The sequence below is a fragment of the Salvelinus namaycush genome, unplaced genomic scaffold (genome assembly GCF_016432855.1).
Source record: "Salvelinus namaycush isolate Seneca unplaced genomic scaffold, SaNama_1.0 Scaffold884, whole genome shotgun sequence".
In the NCBI taxonomy this organism is placed as follows: domain Eukaryota; kingdom Metazoa; phylum Chordata; class Actinopteri; order Salmoniformes; family Salmonidae; genus Salvelinus; species Salvelinus namaycush.
Genome location: NW_024061624.1, coordinates 36,805 through 55,000, shown reverse-complemented (window position 1 = coordinate 55,000; position 18,196 = coordinate 36,805). Strand labels below are relative to the sequence as shown.

General features: G+C 44.5%; 1 protein-coding gene across 1 annotated transcript in view; it reads right to left on the bottom strand.

Moving 5' to 3' along the window:
* LOC120043280 (extracellular sulfatase Sulf-1-like) overlaps positions 1–17,438 on the bottom strand; it is a gene marked incomplete at its 3' end in the record, with an annotated part of 69,844 nt that extends 52,406 nt beyond the window's left edge. The window contains exons 1-3 of the mRNA XM_038987902.1: positions 17,261–17,438; positions 3,700–3,939; positions 512–663 (exon numbers count right to left, since the gene is read on the bottom strand). Of these exons, the coding sequence (XP_038843830.1) occupies positions 512–663; positions 3,700–3,939; positions 17,261–17,438 (570 nt within the window). The remainder of the gene's footprint in view (positions 1–511; positions 664–3,699; positions 3,940–17,260) is intronic.
* Between the last annotated feature and the right edge of the window lie 758 nt (positions 17,439–18,196).

Sequence of the window (18,196 nt, the reverse complement as noted above, 5' to 3'; positions counted from 1 at the left end):
CTAAAGGCAACTTCTCCTCTCTTGGAGGCTGTTTTATGTTCTCTAAACATTGTCATGACAATGAAATAAAACCCTCGGTCTCACAGAACAATCTCCAAGGAGACGCCACTTCAAATCATCAAATCAACACTCTACCATTAATTCACCCAGAATTCCTAGCCCGTCTAGAACCCGCCAGGGACGTAAATCAATATGAACCAATTAGCCGGGAGAAGACGTTGCATTGAATTACATTCAGTCGTTAAGGAACAACAAATAAGTCATGGGGATTTAATGGAGCAGTTATAAGTGCAGACAGGGTTTGGAACACACACACACACACGCACACACGCACGCACGCACACACACACACACACACACACACACACACACACACACACACACACACACACACACACACACACACACACACACACACACACACACACACACACACACACACACACACACACACACACACACACACACACACACACAGGGAACATCACCCGCGGGTATAGACCAGACGTACCTTGGAATACTCCACGCCGTGTTTCTCCTTGTACCCGTTCCGACAAACGGTGTAATTATAAAAGCGGGAATTTTTTACGAGCCCGACCCATTCACGCCACCCAGGAGGGATGTAGCTCCCGTTGTACTCATTCAGATACTTCCCAAAGAACGCTGCCGAGAGGACGAGAGGAGACAGAGAGAATTAAGAGTTAGAAAAATACTTATTGTCCATCGCAATGCGGAAATGTGTCTTTGGCTTTCACACAATCTGTTAGAAGTACGGAATGGCAGGAGGATCATAAATGTCTTGTCTTTAAAAACCTGGATGTATTTTCTCTAAAGCTGATGATGTAAAAACCGAGCAATGTTTCTCATTACCATAGAGTAGGGTCATAAAAGGGATTTGGCTTGGCAAAATATCAGCTCGTTTTCCCTGTTGTGTCCAAATGAGCAAACCTTTACCTTTCTCTGACCCTAACACTCGAATAAAACTTCCTCCTTAGTAACCAGGTACCAGGAAATATCTGTCGACTTTAGTAGCAGGAACTATCTGTCGACTTTAGTACCAGGAAATATCTGTCGACTTTAGTACCAGGAAATGTCTGTTGACTTTAGTACCAGGAACTGTCTGTTGATTTTAGTACCAGGATCTGTCTGTTGATTTTAGTACCAGGATCTGTCTGTTGACTTTAGTACCAGGAACTGTCTGTTGACTTTAGTACCAGGAACTGTCTGTTGATTTTTGTACCAGGATCTGTCTGGCGACTTTTGTACCAGGAACTGTCTGTTGACTTTAGTACCAGGAACTGTCTGTTGACTTTAGTACCAGGATCTGTCTGTTGACTTTAGAACCAGGAACTGTCTGTTGACTTTAGTGACAGTGTGTTGTGTTGGTATGCCCCCATCTCTCTCTCTGAAACCCCTTCCCCCTCCCTACTCCGCCCTCTCCCCTCTCTCTCCCCCCCCTCCCTCCCCACTTCCCCCCTACCCCCCCCCCATCCCTCTCTCTCTCCCCCTCTACCTCTCTCTCCCCCTCTCCCTCCCTGCCTCTCCCCCTTTCTATCTCTCCCCTGTATTTTCCACCTGTGTCTCTCTTCTACTAACATCTCTCCATCTCCACCCAGTTAGCAGCCTCCTGGGCTCGGAGCCAGTCTACCCAGTGAGGTCTAATTGTAGACCAACACATCAGCTCCAAAACCAGCCCTCTCCGCTCTGCAACCCACAGGACCCAAATGAGCTGCCCGGCCCAGCGCCTGCCTTAACCGCCCCCCGCCTGCCTCCCGGCCTGCCCAGCCGACCGTCACTCAGAGAGCCGCTAGCTGATGGGACCCGACAGGAGCCTGGCACCCACACCACGTTTGCACTTCTCACAGCAGACAGAAAGGCAGGGGGAGAGGCAGGCAGGGTGGGGACCGAGAGAGAAGCAGGCAGGGAGTGGGGACAGGGAGAGAGGCAGGCAGGGAGTGGAGACAGGGAGAGAGGCAGGCAGGGAGTGGGGACATTGAGAGAGGCAGGCAGGGAGTGGGGACATTGAGAGAGGCAGGCAGGGAGTGGGGACATTGAGAGAGGCAGGCAGGGAGTGGGGACAGAGAGAGAGGCAGACAGGGAGTGGGGACAGGGAGAGAAGCAGGCAGGGTGGGGACAGGGAGAGAGGCAGGCAGGGAGTGGGGACAGGGAGAGAAGCAGGCAGGGTGGGGACCGAGGGAGAGGCAGGCAGGGAGTGGGGACAGGGAGAGAGGCAGGCAGGGTGGGGACCGAGAGAGAGGCAGGCAGGGAGTGGGGACAGGGAGAGAAGCAGGCAGGGTGGGGAGCGAGAGAGAGGCAGGCAGGGAGTGGGGACAGGGAGAGAAGCAGGCAGGGTGGGGACCGAGAGAGAGGCAGGCAGGGAGTGGGGACAGGGAGAGAGGCAGGCAGGGAGTGTGGACAGGGAGAGAGGCAGGCAGGGAGTGGGGACAGGGAGAGAGGCAGGCAGGGAGTGGGGACAGGGAGAGAGGCAGGCAGGGAGTGGGGACAGGGAGAGAGGCAGGCAGGGTGGGGAGCAAGAGAGAGGCAGGCAGGGAGTGGGGACAGGGAGAGAGGCAGGCAGGGAGTGGGGACAGGGAGAGAGGCAGGCAGGGAGTGGGGACAGGGAGAGAGGCAGGCAGGGAGAGAGGCAGGCAGGGAGAGAGGCAGGCAGGGAGAGAGGCAGGCAGGGAGAGAGGCAGGCAGGGAGTGGGGACAGGGAGAGAGGCAGGCAGGGAGTTGGGACAGGGAGAGAGGCAGGCAGGGAGTGGGGGCAGGGAGAGAGGCAGGCAGGGTGGGGACCGAGAGAGAGGCAGGCAGGGAGTGGGGACAGGGAGAGAGGCAGGCAGGGAGTGGGGGCAGGGAGAGAGGCATGCAGGGAGTTGGGGCAGGGAGAGAGGCAGACAGGGAGGGAGGGAGAGAATCAGATGAACAGAGGGAGGGAGAGAGGGAGGTAGGGAGGGAGAGAGGCAGGCAGGGAGAGGCAGGCAGGGAGGGAGGGAGGGAATCAGATGAACAGAGGGAGGGAGAGAGGGAGGTAGGGAGGGAGGGAGAGAGGCAGGCAGAGAGGCAGGCAGGGAGGGAGGGAATCAGATGAACAGAGGGAGGGAGAGAGGGAGGGAGGGAGGTAGGGAGGGAGGGAGAGAGGGAGCGAGGGAGGCAGGCAGGGAGGAAGGGAGGGAGGGAATCAGATGAACAGAGGGAGGGAGAGAGGGAGGGAGGGAGGGAGGGAGGGAGGGAGGGAGGGAGGGAGGGAGGGAGGGAGGGAGGGAGGGAGGGAGGCAGGCAGGGAGGGAGGGAGGGAATCAGATGAACAGAGGGAGGGAGAGAGGGAGGGAGGGAGGGAATCAGATGAACAGAGGGAGGGAGGGAGGGAGGGAGGGAGGGAGGGAGGGAGGGAGGGAGGGAGGGAGGGAGGGAGGGAGGGAGGGAGGGAGTCGACAGACAGTTTCAGGTACTAAAGTCAACTGAAAATTCCTGGTACTAAAATCAACAGACAGTTCCTGGTACTAAAATCAACAGACAGTTCCTGGTTCCTAGGGAGTAGGTGGTGTTAGGGTCAGAGAAAGGTAAAGGTTTCCCCGTTCAGACGTAACAGGGAAAAATGATCTGACATGTCGTTTAACTTGGGGACACAGGGGAGAGGACACTACATTTTTTTGTATTATAACAATAGACGCTAGAAAAGTTCCATAATGTTCTCACCTGTCCTGTATCCTGTGTTGTTGAGGTAGACAGCGAAGGAGCGTGGTTCATGCTGAGCCTGCCAGGACGGTGAGGAACAGTTCTCATTGTTGGTGTATGTGTTGTGATTGTGAACATACTTCCCTGTCAGCATGGACGAGCGAGACGGACAGCACATGGGCGTGGTCACAAAGGCGTTGGTGAATGAGGTGCCTCCATTCTCCATTATCTTACGAGTCTTATTCATCACCTGGAGAGAACCTGGAGAGGAGGAGGAGGATTGAGAGGAGGAGGAGGATTGAGAGGAGGAGGAGGATGGAGAGGAGGAGGATGGAGAGGAGGAGGATGATGGACAGGAGGAGGAGGAGGATGGAGAGGAGGAGGAGGATGGACAGGAGGAGGAGGAGGATGGAGAGGAGGGGGAGGAGGATGGAGAGGAGGGGGAGGAGGATGGAGAGGAGGGGGGGAGGAGGAGGAGGAGGATGGAGAGGAGGAGGATGGAGAGGAGGAGGATGATGGAGAGGAGGAGGAGGATGGAGAGGAGGAGGAGGATGGAGAGGAGGAGGATGATGGAGAGGAGGAGGAGGATGGAGAGGAGGAGGAGGATGGAGAGGAGGAGGAGGATGGAGAGGAGGAGGAGGAGGATGGAGAGGAGGGGGGGGGAGGATGGAGAGGAGGAGGAGGATGGAGAGGAGGGGGAGGAGGATGGAGAGGAGGGGGAGGAGGATGGAGAGGAGGGGGGGGAGGGGGCGGAGGATGGAGTGGAGGAGGATGGAGAGGAGGAGGATGATGGAGAGGAGGAGGAGGATGGAGAGGAGGAGGATGATGGATAAGAGGAGGAGGATGGAGAGGAGGAGGAGGATGGAGAGGAGGCGGAGGAGGATGGAGAGGAGGAGGAGGAGGATGGAGAGGAGGAGGAGGAGGATGGAGAGGAGGGGGAGGAGGATGGAGAGGAGGAGGAGGAGGATGGAGAGGAGGAGGAGGATGGAGAGGAGGAGGATGATGGAGAGGAGGAGGATGATGGAGAGGAGGAGGATGGAGAGGAGGAGGAGGATGAAAGGAGGAGGATGGAGTGGAGGAGGATTATGGAGAGGAGGAGGAGGAGGATGGAGAGGAGGAGGAGGAGGAGGATGGAGAGGAGGAAGAGGAGGAGGAGGAGGATGGAGAGGAGGATGATGGAGAGGAGGAGGATGGAGAGGAGGAGGAGGATGGAGAGGAGGAGGAGGATGGAGAGGAGGAGGATGGAGAGGAGGAGGATGGAGAGGAGGAGGATGATGGAGAGGAGGAGGAGGATGGTGAGGAGGAGGAGGATGGAGAGGAGGAGGAGGATGGAGAGGAGGAGGATGATGGAGAGGAGGAGGATGGAGAGGAGGAGGATGGATAAGTGGAGGAGGATGATGGAGAGGAGGATGATGGAGAGGAGGAGGATGGAGAGGAGGAGGATGGAGAGGAGGAGGATGATGGAGAGGAGGAGGAGGATGGAGAGGAGGAGGAGGATGGAGAGGAGGAGGAGGAGGAGGATGGAGAGGAGGAAGATGAGGAGGAGGAGGATGGAGAGGAGGATGATGGAGAGGAGGAGGATGGAGAGGAGGAGGATGGAGAGGAGGAGGATGATGGAGAGGAGGAGGAGGATGGAGAGGAGGAGGAGGATGGAGAGGAGGAGGAGGAGGATGGAGAGGAGGAGGATGGAGAGGAGGAGGATGGAGAGGAGGAGGATGATGGAGAGGAGGAGGAGGATGGAGAGGAGGAGGAGGATGGAGAGGAGGAGGAGGAGGATGGAGAGGAGGAGGAGGAGGATGGAGAGGAGGAAGAGGAGGAGGAGGAGGATGGAGAGGAGGATGATGGAGAGGAGGAGGAGGATGGAGAGGAGGAGGAGGATGGAGAGGGAGAGGATGATGTAGAGAGAGAGGATGATGGAGAGGAGGAGGAGGATGGAGAGGAGGAGGAGGATGGAGAGGAGGAGGATGGAGAGGAGGAAGAGGAGGAGGAGGATGAGGATGAAGAGGAGGAGGAGGAGAATGGAGAGGAGGAGGAGGAAGATGAGGAAGAGGATGGAGCGGAGGAAGAGGATGGAGAGGAGGAGGAGGATGGAGAGGAGGAGGATGGAGAGGAGGAGGATGGATAAGTGGAGGAGGATGAAGAGGAGGAGGATGGATAAGAGGAGGAGGATGGAGAGGAGGAGGATGAAGAGGAGGAGGAGGATGGAGAGGAGGAGGAGGATGGAGAGGGAGAGGATGATGTAGAGAGAGAGGATGATGGAGAGGAGGAGGAGGATGGAGAGGAGGAGGAGGATGGAGAGGAGGAGGATGGAGAGGAGGAAGAGGAGGAGGAGGAGGAGGATGAAGAGGAGGAGGAGGAGAATGGAGAGGAGGAGGAGGAAGATGAGGAAGAGGATGGAGCGGAGGAAGAGGATGGAGAGGAGGAGGAGGATGGAGAGGAGGAAGAGGATGAAGAGGAGGAAGATGATGATGAGGAGGAGGAGGAGGATGAAGAGGAGGATGGAGAGGAGGAGGAGGATGGAGAGGAGGAGGATGGAGAGGAGGAGGATGGAGAGGAGGAGGAGGATGAAGAGGAGGAGGAGGAGGAAGATGAGGAAGAGGATGGAGAGGAGGAAGAGGATGGAGAGGAGGAGGATGGAGAGGAGGTTGAAGAGGAGGAGGAGGATGAAGAGGAGGATTAGGACGTTGAAGAGGAGGATGAAGAGGAGGATGATGGGAAATGAAATAACAATTATTATCTTTAATGCCCTCTTGCTTTCTCCTGGCGCTGATACTTAGTTGAATTCATTGCAGTCTTGACAAATTGTCTAATTAACCGAGTTTCCATCCACACTTCCATCCAGTCATACAGTATTACAGATTTTTTTGCCATCTGTGATGGAAACAGGAAGTTTCGGTAATAAAAAAAAAAAGCAGAAGTATCATTTGTTCGTTCGACATGGTGGGATATTTCTGTGTCGGTAAAATAAATTATGGGAAAAATGACGGTGGAAACATCTTCATGAGCAAATATAGAGTTAATAACCGTCATATAGAAGTGAACGTGGAGTTAAGTGATCTGTGGTCCTCCCATTATAACTGGGGAAACCATGCAGTTTATGAGGCTACAGATGAAATACATGATGATGAACTTTACAGGGTGGTGAAAGACAACGGTGATGAGCTGGTGACATGATGATCGACTGCCTTTTGACAAACACAAGGGTCTTATTCTGGTGACATCATGATCGATGCTCAACTGCCTGTGACAAACACAAATATCCATAATAATCTCAAAATTCACTGCCCCCTACTGCTGGTCAGGTGTATTTATTATACTGCTGGTCAGGTGTATTTATTATCCTGCTGGTCAGGTGTATTTATTATACTGCTGGTCAGGTGTATTTATTTCTGCTGCTGGTCAGGTGTATTTATTATACTGCTGGTCAGGTGTATTTATTATCTGCTGGTCAGTGTTTATTTATAACTGCTGGTCAGGTGTATTTATTATACTGCTGGTCAGGTGTATTTATTATCTGCTGGTCAGGTGTATTTATTATACTGCTGGTCAGTGTGTATTTATTATACTGCTGGGCAGGTGTTTTTATTTATCTGCTGGTCACGGTGTATTTATTATACTGCTCTGTCAGGTGTATTTATTATACTGCCGTGGTCAGTGTATTTATTATACTGCTGGTGTCAGGTGTATTTATTAGACTGCTGGTCAGGTGTATTTATTTACTGCCTGGTCAGGTGTATTTATTATACGCTGCGGTCAGTGTATTTTTAATACTGCTGGTCAGGTGTATTTATTATACTGCTGGTCAGGTTGTATTTATTATACTGCTGTCAGGTTATTTTATCCTGCTAAGGTGTATTTATTATACTGCTGGTCAGGTGTATTTATTATACTGCTGTCAGGTGTATTTAATTATCTGCTGGTAAGTGTATTTATTATACTGCTGGTCGTTTTTTATACTGCGGTCAGGTTATTTATTATACTGCTGGTCAGTGTGTATTATTATCCTGCTGGTCAGGTGTATTTATTAACTGCTGGTCAGTGTATTTATTATTACTGCTGGTCAGGTGTATTTATTATACTGCTGTGTAGGTGTTTTAATTATACTGCTGGTCAGGTGTATTTATTATACTGCTGGTCAGGTGTATTATTTTACTGCTGGTAAGTGTATTTATACCTGTGCTGTCAGGTGTATTTATTATCCTGGTGGTCAGTGTATTTTATTATACTGCTGTTCAGGTGTATTTATTATCCTGCTGGTCAGGTGTATTTATTATACTGCTGTTCAGGTTATTTATTATACTGCTGGTCAGGTGTATTTATTATACTGCTGTAAGGTGTATTTATTATACTGCTGGTCATGTGTATTTATTATCTGCTGTCAGGTGTATTTATTTCTACTGCTGGTTAAGTGTATTTTATTTCCTGCTGGTCAGGTGTATTTTATTATACGCTTGTCAGTGTTTTATTATACTGCTGTCAGGTGTTTTATTACTGCTGTCAGGTGTATTTATTTACTGCTGGTCAGGTGTATTTATTTCTACTGCTGGTAAGTGTATTTATTATTCTGCTGGTAGGTGTATTTATTATACTGCTGGTCAGGTGTATTTATTTATACTGCTGGTCAGGTGTTATTTATTATGCCTGCTGTCAGTGTATTTATTATACTGCTGGTCAGGTGTAATTTATTATCCTGCTGTCAGGTGATTTATTATACTGCTGGTCAGGTGTATTTATATATCCTGCGTCGGTGTATTTATTATACTGCGTTCAGGTGTATTTATTATACTGCTGGTCAGGTGTATTGATATTATCTGCTGGTCAGGTGTATTTATTATCCTGCTGTCAGGTGTTATTTATTATACTGCTGGTCAGTGTAATTTTTATATGTGGTCATGTGTATTTATTATCTGCTGGTGGTGTATTTATTTACTGCTGTTCGTGTATTTATTATACTGCTGGTCAGGTGTTTTATTATCCTGCTGTCGTGTATTTATTATACTGCTGGTCAGGTGTATTTATTAACTGCTGGTCAGTGTATTTATTATACTGCTGGTAAGTGTATTTATTATACTGCTGGTCAGTGTGTATTTATTATACTGCTGGTCAGGTGTATTTATGTCTACTAGGTTATGTATTTATTTCTGCTGTCAGTGTATTTATTATACTGTGCTGGTCAGGTGTATTTATTTATCTGCGGTCATGTGTATTTATTATACTGCTGGTAGTGTATTTTATTTTCCTGCTGGTCAGGTGTATTTATTATACTGCGTGGCAGGTGTATTTATTATACTGCGTGCCAGGTTGTATTTATTACCTGCTGGTAAGGTGTATTTATTATTCCTGCTGGTCAGGTGTATTTATTATACTGCTGGTCAGTGTATTTTATTTACTGCGTAGTGTATTTTATTATCCTGCCTGGTTCAGGTGTTTTATTATACTGCTGGTCAGGTGTATTTATTATACTGCTGGTCAGGTGTATTTATATACTGCTGGTCAGGTGTATTTATTTTACTGCTGTTAGTGTATTTATTATCTCTGGTCAGGTGTATTTATATACTGCTGGTCAGGTGTATTTATTATACTGCGGGTCAGTTGTATTTATTATCTGCTGGTCAGGTGTATTTTTATACTGCTGTCAGGTGTATTTATTATCTGCTGGTCAGGTGTATTTATTATACGCTGGTCATGTATTTATTACCTGCTGGTCAGGTGTATTATTTATACTGCTGGTCAGGTGTATTTATTATACGTGCTGGTCAGGTGTATTTATTATCCTGCTGTCAGTGTATTATTATACTGCTGGTCAGTTGTATTATTATACTGCTGGTCAGGTGTATTTTTTATCCTGCTGGTCAGGTGTTTTATTTTACTGCTGGTTAGGTGTATTTATTATCCTGCTGGCGGGTGTATTTATTTATACTGCGTCAGGTGTATATTTATTATACTGCTGGTCAGGTGTATTTATTATACTGCTGGTCAGGTGTATTTATTATACTGCTGGTCAGGTGTATTTATTATACTGCTGGTCAGGTGTATTTATTATACTGCTGGTCAGGTGTATTTATTATACTGCTGGTCAGGTGTATTTATATACTGCTGGTCGGTGTATTTATTATACTGCTGGTCAGGTGTATTTATTATTGCTTTTACCATGTTTCTGTTAGGTTTTCTAAATTGATTAAATTGTATTTTCATTTTTTTAATTGTTCAGGGTATTGTTATACTCTGGTCAGGTGTATTGATTTACACTGCTGGTCAGGTGTATTATTTATACTGCTGGTCAGGTGTATATTTATTATAGCTGGTCAGGTGTTTTATTATCTGCTGGCCAGTGTTTATTTATTATACTGCTGGTCAGTTGTATTTATTATACTGCTGGTCAGGTGTATTTATTATCCTGCTGGTCAGGTGTATTTATTTCTACTGCTGGTTAGGTGTATTTATTATCCTGCTGGTCAGGTGTATTTATTTATACTGCTGGTCAGGTGTATTGATTTATACTGCTGGTCAGGTGTATTTATTATACTGCTGGTCAGGTGTATTTATTATACTGCTGGTCAGGTGTATTTATTATACTGCTGGTCAGTGTGTATTTTTGATACTGCTGGTCAGGTGTATTTATTATCCTGCTGGTCAGGTGTATTTATTTCTCTGTGGTAGGTGTATTTATTATCTGCTGTCAGTGTATTTATTATACTGCTGGTCAGCGTTTGATTTATATGTCTGGTCGGTGTATTATTTATACTGCTGGTCAGTGTATTTTATTATACTGCTGGTCAGGTTATATTTATTATACTGCTGGTCAGGTGTATTTATTATACTGCTGTGCCAGGTGTATTTATTATACTGCTGGTCAGGTGTATTTATTATACTCCTGGTCAGGTGATTTTATTTATCTGCTGGTCAGGTGTATTATTATACTGCTGGCAGGGTGTATTTATTATACCTGCTGGTCAGTGTTTTTTCTACTGCTGGTTGGTGTATTTATTATACGCTGGTCAGGTGTATTTATTATACTGCTGGTCGTTGTGTATTTATTATACTGCTGGTCAGGTGTATTTATTATCCTGCTGGCCAGGTGTATTTATTATACTGCTGGTCAGGTGTATTTATTATACTGCTGGTCAGTGTATTTATTATCCTACTGGCCAGGTGTATTTGATTATACGGCTGGTCAGGTGTATTTATTATACTGCTGGTCAGGTGTATTTATAGCTGCTGCAGGTGTATTTATTATACTGCTGGCCAGTGTATTGATTATGCTGCTGGTTAGGTTTATTTATTATCCTGCTGTCAGGTGTATTTTTATTTCTACTGCTGGTCAGGTGTATTTATTATACTGCTGGTCAGTGTATTTATTATCTGCTGGCCAGGTGTATTTATTATACTGCTGGTCAGTGTATTTATTATACTGCTGGTCAGTGTATTTATTATCCTGCTGGCCAGGTGTATTTTATTATACAGCTGGTCAGGTGTATTGTATCTGTGCAGTGTATTATATCCTGCTGGCCAGTGTATTTATTATACTGCTGGTACGGTGTATTTATTATACTGCTGGTCAGGTGTATTTATTATCCTACTGGCCAGGTGTATTTATTATTACGCTGGTCAGGTGTATTTATTATACTGCTGGTCAGGTGTATTTATTATACTGCTGGTCAGGTGTATTTATTATCTGCTGGCCAGGTGTATTATATGCTCGTTAGGTGTATTTATTATCCTGCTGGTCGGTGTATTTATTTATATGTCTGGTCAGTGTTTATTATACTGCTGGTCAGGTGTATTTATTATACTGCTGGTCAGGTGTATTTATTATACTGCTGGTCAGGTGTATTTATTATACTGCTGGTCAGGTGTATTTATTATTGACTTTTACCATGTTTTCTTCCGTTAGAGTTTTTCTAAAATTGATTAAATTGATTTTCAATTATTATTTAATTGGTCAGGCGTATTGATTTATACTGCTGGTCAGGTGTATTGATTTATACTGCTGGTCAGGTGTATTAATTTATACTGCTGGTCAGGTATATTTATTATACTGCTGGTCAGGTGTATTTATTATACTGCTGGCCAGGTGTATTTATTATACTGCTGGTCAGTTGTATTTATTATACTGCTGGTCAGGTGTATTTATTATCCTGCTGGTCAGGTGTATTTATTTCTACTGCTGGTTAGGTGTATTTATTATCCTGCTGGTCAGGTGTATATTTATACTTGCGGTCAGGTGTATTATTATTCTGCTGGTCGGTGTATTTATTATACTGCTGGTCAGGTGTATTTTTATACTGCTGGTCAGTGTATTTATTATACTGCTGTCAGGTGTATTTATTATACTGCTGGTCAGGTGGTATTTATTATACTGCTGGTCAGGTGTATTTATTATCACTGCTGGTCAGGTGTATTTATTTCTACTGCTGGTTAAGTGTATTTATTTATCCTGCTGGTCAGGTGTATTTTATTTATACTGCTGGTCAGGTGTATTTATTATACTGCTGGTCAGGTGTATTTATTATACTGCTGGTCAGGTGTATTTATTATACTGCTGGTCAGGTGTATTTTATATACTCTGCAGTGTAACTGCTGGTCGGTGTATTTATTATACGCTGGTCAGGTGTATTTATTATACTGCTGGTCGGTGTTTTATTATCCTGCGGGTCAGGTGTATTTATTTCTACTGCTGGTTAGGTGTATTTTATTATCCTGCTGGTCGGGTGTATTTATTTATACTGCTGGTCAGTGCATTGATTTATACTGCTGGTCAGGTGTATTGATTTATACTGCTGGTCAGGTGTATTTATTATACTGCGGTCAGGTATATTATTATACTGCTGGTCAGGTGTATTTATATATGCTGGGCCAGTGTATTTATTATACTGCTGGTCGGTGTTTTATATACTCTGTAGTGTATTTATTATCCTGCTGGTCAGTGTATTTATTATACTGCTGGTCAGGTGTATTTATTATACTGCTGGTCAGGTGTATTTATTTTCTACTGCTGGTTAGGTGTATTTATTATACTGCTGGTCAGGTGTATTTTATTTACTGCTGGTCATGTGTATTTATTATACTGCTGTCAGGTGTATTTATTATCCTGCTGGCCAAGGTGTATTTATTATACTGCGGTCAGGTGTTATTATTATCTGCTGTCAGTGTTTATTATCCTAGGCATGTATTTTTATACGCTGGTCAGGTTATTTATTATACTGCTGGTCAGTTGTATTTATTATACTGCTGGTCAGGTGTATTTATTATCCTGCTGGTCAGGTGTATTTATTATCTGCGTTAGGTTATTTATTATCCTGCTGGTCAGGTGTATTTATTTATATACTGCTGGTCAGGTGTATTTATTATACTGCTGGTCAGGTGTATTTATTATCCTGCTGGCCAGGTGTATTTATTATACTGCTGGTCATGTGTATTTATTATACTGCTGGTCAGGTGTATTTATTATCCTGCTGGCACGTGTATTTATTATACAGCTGGTCAGGTGTATTGATTATACTGCTGGTCTGTGTATTTATTATCCTGCTGGCCAGTTGATTTTATTATACTGCTGGTCAGGTTGTATTTATTGCTTATACTGCTGGTCAGTGTCTGTTTATTATCCTACTGGCCAGTGTATTTATTATACAGCTGGTCAGGTTTTTTTATTAGCTGCTGTCGGTGTATTTATTATATGCTGGTCAGGTGTATTTATTATACTGCTGGTCAGGTGTATTTATTATACTCCATGTTTCTGAGTATGTTAGGTTAATTTATTATTTATTGTCAGGCGTATTGATTATCTGGTCGGTTATTATTATCTGCTGGTCAGGTGTATTATTTATCTGCTGTCGGTATATTATTATACTGCTGGTCAGGTGTATTTATTATACTGCTGGCCAGTTGTATTTATTATACTGGCTGGTGTTTGTATTTATTATACTGCTGTCAGGTGTATTTATTATCTGCTGTCAGGTGTATTTATTTCTACTGCTGGTTAGGTGTATTTATTATCCTGCTGGTCCAGTGTATTTATTTATACTGCTGGTCAGGTGTATTTATTATACTGCTGGTCAGGTGTATTTATTATACTGCTGGTCAGGTGTATTATTATACCTGGTCAGGTGTATTATTTATACTGCTGTGTCAGGTGTATTTATATCTGCTGGTCAGGTGTATTTATTATACTGCTGGTCAGGTGTATTTTATTATCCTGCTGGTCAGGTGTATTTTATTTACTGCTGGTTAGGTATTTATTATCTGGTCAGGTGTATTTATTATACTGCTGGTCAGGTTGTATTTATTATATCTGCTGGTCAGGTGTATTGATTTATACTGCTGGTCAGTTGTATTTATTATACTGCTGGTCAGGTGTATTTATTACTGCTGTTCAGGTGTTTTATTATACTGCTGGTCAGGTGTATTTATTATACTGGCTGCTGTCAGTTGTATTTATTATACTGCTGGTCAGGTTATTTTATTATCCTGCTGGTCAGGTGTATTTATTTATACTGCTGGTCAGGCGTATTGATTTATACTGCTGGTCAGGTGTATTGATTTATACTGCTGGTCAGGTGTATTTATTATACTGCTGGTCAGGTATATTTATTATACTGCTGGTCAGGTGTATTTATTATACTGCTGGCCAGGTGTATTTATTATACTGCTGGTCAGGTGTATTTATTATACTCCTGGTCAGGTGTATTTATTTATCCTGCTGGTCAGGTGTATTTATTATACTGCTGGTCAGGTGTATTTATTATACTGCTGGTCAGGTGTATTTATTTCTACTGCTGGTTAGGTGTATTTATTATACTGCTGGTCAGGTGTATTTATTATACTGCTGGTCATGTGTATTTATTATACTGCTGGTCAGGTGTATTTATTATCCTGCTGGCCAGGTGTATTTATTATACTGCTGGTCAGGTGTATTTATTATACTGCTGGTCAGGTGTATTTATTATCCTACTGGCCAGGTGTATTTATTATACAGCTGGTCAGGTGTATTTATTATACTGCTGGTCAGGTGTATTTATTATACTGCTGGTCAGGTGTATTTATTATCCTGCTGGCCAGGTGTATTGATTATGCTGCTGGTTAGGTGTATTTATTATCCTGCTGGTCAGGTGTATTTATTTATACTGCTGGTCAGGTGTATTTATTATACTGCTGGTCAGGTGTATTTATTATCCTGCTGGCCAGGTGTATTTATTATACTGCTGGTCAGGTGTATTTATTATACTGCTGGTCAGGTGTATTTATTATCCTGCTGGCCAGGTGTATTTATTATACAGCTGGTCAGGTGTATTGATTATACTGCTGGTCAGGTGTATTTATTATCCTGCTGGCCAGGTGTATTTATTATACTGCTGGTCAGGTGTATTTATTATACTGCTGGTCAGGTGTATTTATTATCCTACTGGCCAGGTGTATTTATTATACAGCTGGTCAGGTGTATTTATTATACTGCTGGTCAGGTGTATTTATTATACTGCTGGTCAGGTGTATTTATTATCCTGCTGGCCAGGTGTATTGATTATGCTGCTGGTTAGGTGTATTTATTATCCTGCTGGTCAGGTGTATTTATTTATACTGCTGGTCAGGTGTATTTATTATACTGCTGGTCAGGTGTATTTATTATACTGCCGGTCAGGTGTATTTATTATCCTGCTGGCTAGGTGTATTTATTATACTGCTGGTCAGGTGTATTGATTATACTGCTGGTCAGGTGTATTTATTATCCTGCTGGTCAGGTGTATTTATTATACTGCTGGTCAGGTGTATTTATTATCCTGCTGGTCAGGTGTATTTATTATACTGCTGGTCAGTTTTATTGATTATACTGCTGGTCAGGTGTTGTTATTTATACTGCTGGTCAGGTGTATTTATTATACTGCTGGTCAGGTGTATTTATTATACTGCTGGTCAGGTGTATTTATTATACTGCTGGTCAGGTGTATTTATTATACTGCTGGTCAGGTGTATTTATTATACTGCTGGTCAGGTGTATTTATTATACTGCTGGTCAGTTGTATTGATTATACTGCTGGTCAGGTGTTGTTATTTATACTGCTGGTCAGGTGTATTTATTATACTGCTGGTCAGGTGTATTTATTATCCTGCTGGTCAGGTGTATTTATTATTCTGCTGGTCAGGTGTATTGATTTGAAGGATCGGTATGATGTGTAATTAATATTTTTTTTTAATGTGAAATGAATATGATTGATTTTTAAGGTTGGGGATGAAGTGTAGTGAATAGCGACACTTTTTAGGATACAAATGAATGTATTTTATCAATATAAATGAATGTATTTATGTTTGTTTGTAATTTTGTCTTGCCTTTTAATCATTATATGTGTTATTGTTTTAACCATTGAGGACCACTTTGAAAACAAGTGTTTTAATTCATACTGTCAAGTGATATCCTCTGGGTCCACATTGTACTTTTTCTTGTACTGTATATGTCTGTTACCCAAAATATATTCACTTCAATCATTTAGACTAGCCTGAGGGAATCTGTGAGCTGTTGGCTAAAGCTCACTGTACCAAGACCAGAGTAGGCACATTTGCTATTTAATGCAACAGTTTTGGCTACAAAACTATAGGTAGAGTTGAAAATACATTGGAAACACATTGAACTTCAGAGTTTTATTCGGTACACAAAAACGTAAGTGAAAAAGTACATTTTGTGTGCACTATGTCATCACGCACTGATTTTTATCCACAACAAGTCAGTGTGGTAGAAACACATCACCGGTGGGAAAATGCGCATAATTTCTTTATGTGGATTTGTCACGAGCGTCGTCTTGAAAATGACCGGACCAAGGTGCAGCTTGGGGAGCGTACATTTGTCTTTATTTTTTAATGTCGCCAACAAAACAATAAACAACAAAAATGAACGTGAAGCTCCGTAAGGCTAAACATGTATTAAACGAAGACAACAACCCACAAATGAGAAAAGGGAAAAAGCTGCCTAAGTATGATTCTCAATCAGAGACAACGATAGACAGCTGTCCCTGATTGAGAATCATCCCCGGCCAAAACATAGAAACAAAGAACATAGAGTTTCCCACCCGAGTCACACCCTGACCAACCAAACATAGAGAATAAAAAGATCTCTACGGCCAGGGTGTGACAGGATTCTAGAACAGTAGCATGAACATCTATTGCTAATTGGATGGAAACTTATTGACTCGGTTTTAAAAATGGCCTCCCTTGACTTTAGACAGTTATGTTTGTATATTTTGCTTCACAGAGTTTTCAAACTACTGCTCGGTAGTGAGAGACAGTGTGAGGGATCATTTCTGTCAGAGAAGAGGATTGCAACATTACATTTCCCTGTGGGTAAACACAGCAGTCAGACTATGATTGGAGCTTTTCTCAGAAAGAGAGAGAGGGAGAAAGAGAGAGAGAGAGGTAGAAAGAGAGAGAGGGGGAGGGCGTTAGAGAAGGAAGGAGGGCGAGAGAGAGGGCGAGAGAGAGAGAGAGAGAGAGAGAGAGAGAGAGAGAGAGGGGGTAAACCTGATTCAAACAGATAAGGAAGCTCTTACAACACATAGCGAACTGGACGAGCTCCAGGGGGTCAGTCCATTATTCTTACCCAGCTCTGTGTCCTGATCGTCGGTCATGATGAGGATGATGTTGGGCCTGATGTTCCTGCGGTCCCTCTGTATGCGTCCCCTGAGGCCTCCCTGGGCTCTGGTAGTGCTGACGGCTGAACAGCCCTGGTCCCAACCCAGGGACACGAGGCCCAGCCAGGCCACACACAACAGCAGCATGGCGGAGAGATGGAGGGATCGATGGAGGGTGTCACTCAATCACGGACACCCACTGTAGCTCTCACAGCTGAGGAGAAGTCTGAGGAGAAAGAGAGAAGAGGACTTGTTATGAATCAATCAATCACATGTATTTTATAAAGCCCTTTTTACATCAGCAGGTTAACTTTTTTATACCTGGCCTTTCCCCCAAAGAGCAAGCACTCCAGAAGCAGAGTCGAACCAGAAGCACAGTCGAACCAGAAGCACAGTAGAACCAGAAGCACAGTCCAACCAGAAGCACAGTAGAACCAGAAGCACAGTCCAACCAGAAGCACAGTCCAACCAGAAGCACAGTCCAACCAGAAGCACAGTAGAACCAGAAGCACAGTCCAACCAGAAGCACAGTAGAACCAGAAGCACAGTCCAACCAGAAACACAGTAGAACCAGAAGCACAGTAGAACCAGAAGCACAGTAGAACCAGAAGCACAGTCCAACCAGAAGCACAGTCCAACCAGAAGCACAGTCCAACCAGAAGCACAGTCGAACCAGAAGCACAGTAGAACCAGAAGCACAGTCCAATCAGAAGCACAGTAGAACCAGAAGCACAGTAGAATCAGAAGCACAGTCCAACCAGAAGCACAGTAGAACCAGGAGCACAGTAGAACCAGAAGCACAGTCCAACCAGAAGCACAGTAGAACCAGAAGCACAGTAGAACCAGAAGCACAGTCCAACTAGAAGCACAGTAGAACCAGAAGGACAGTAGAACCAGAAGGACAG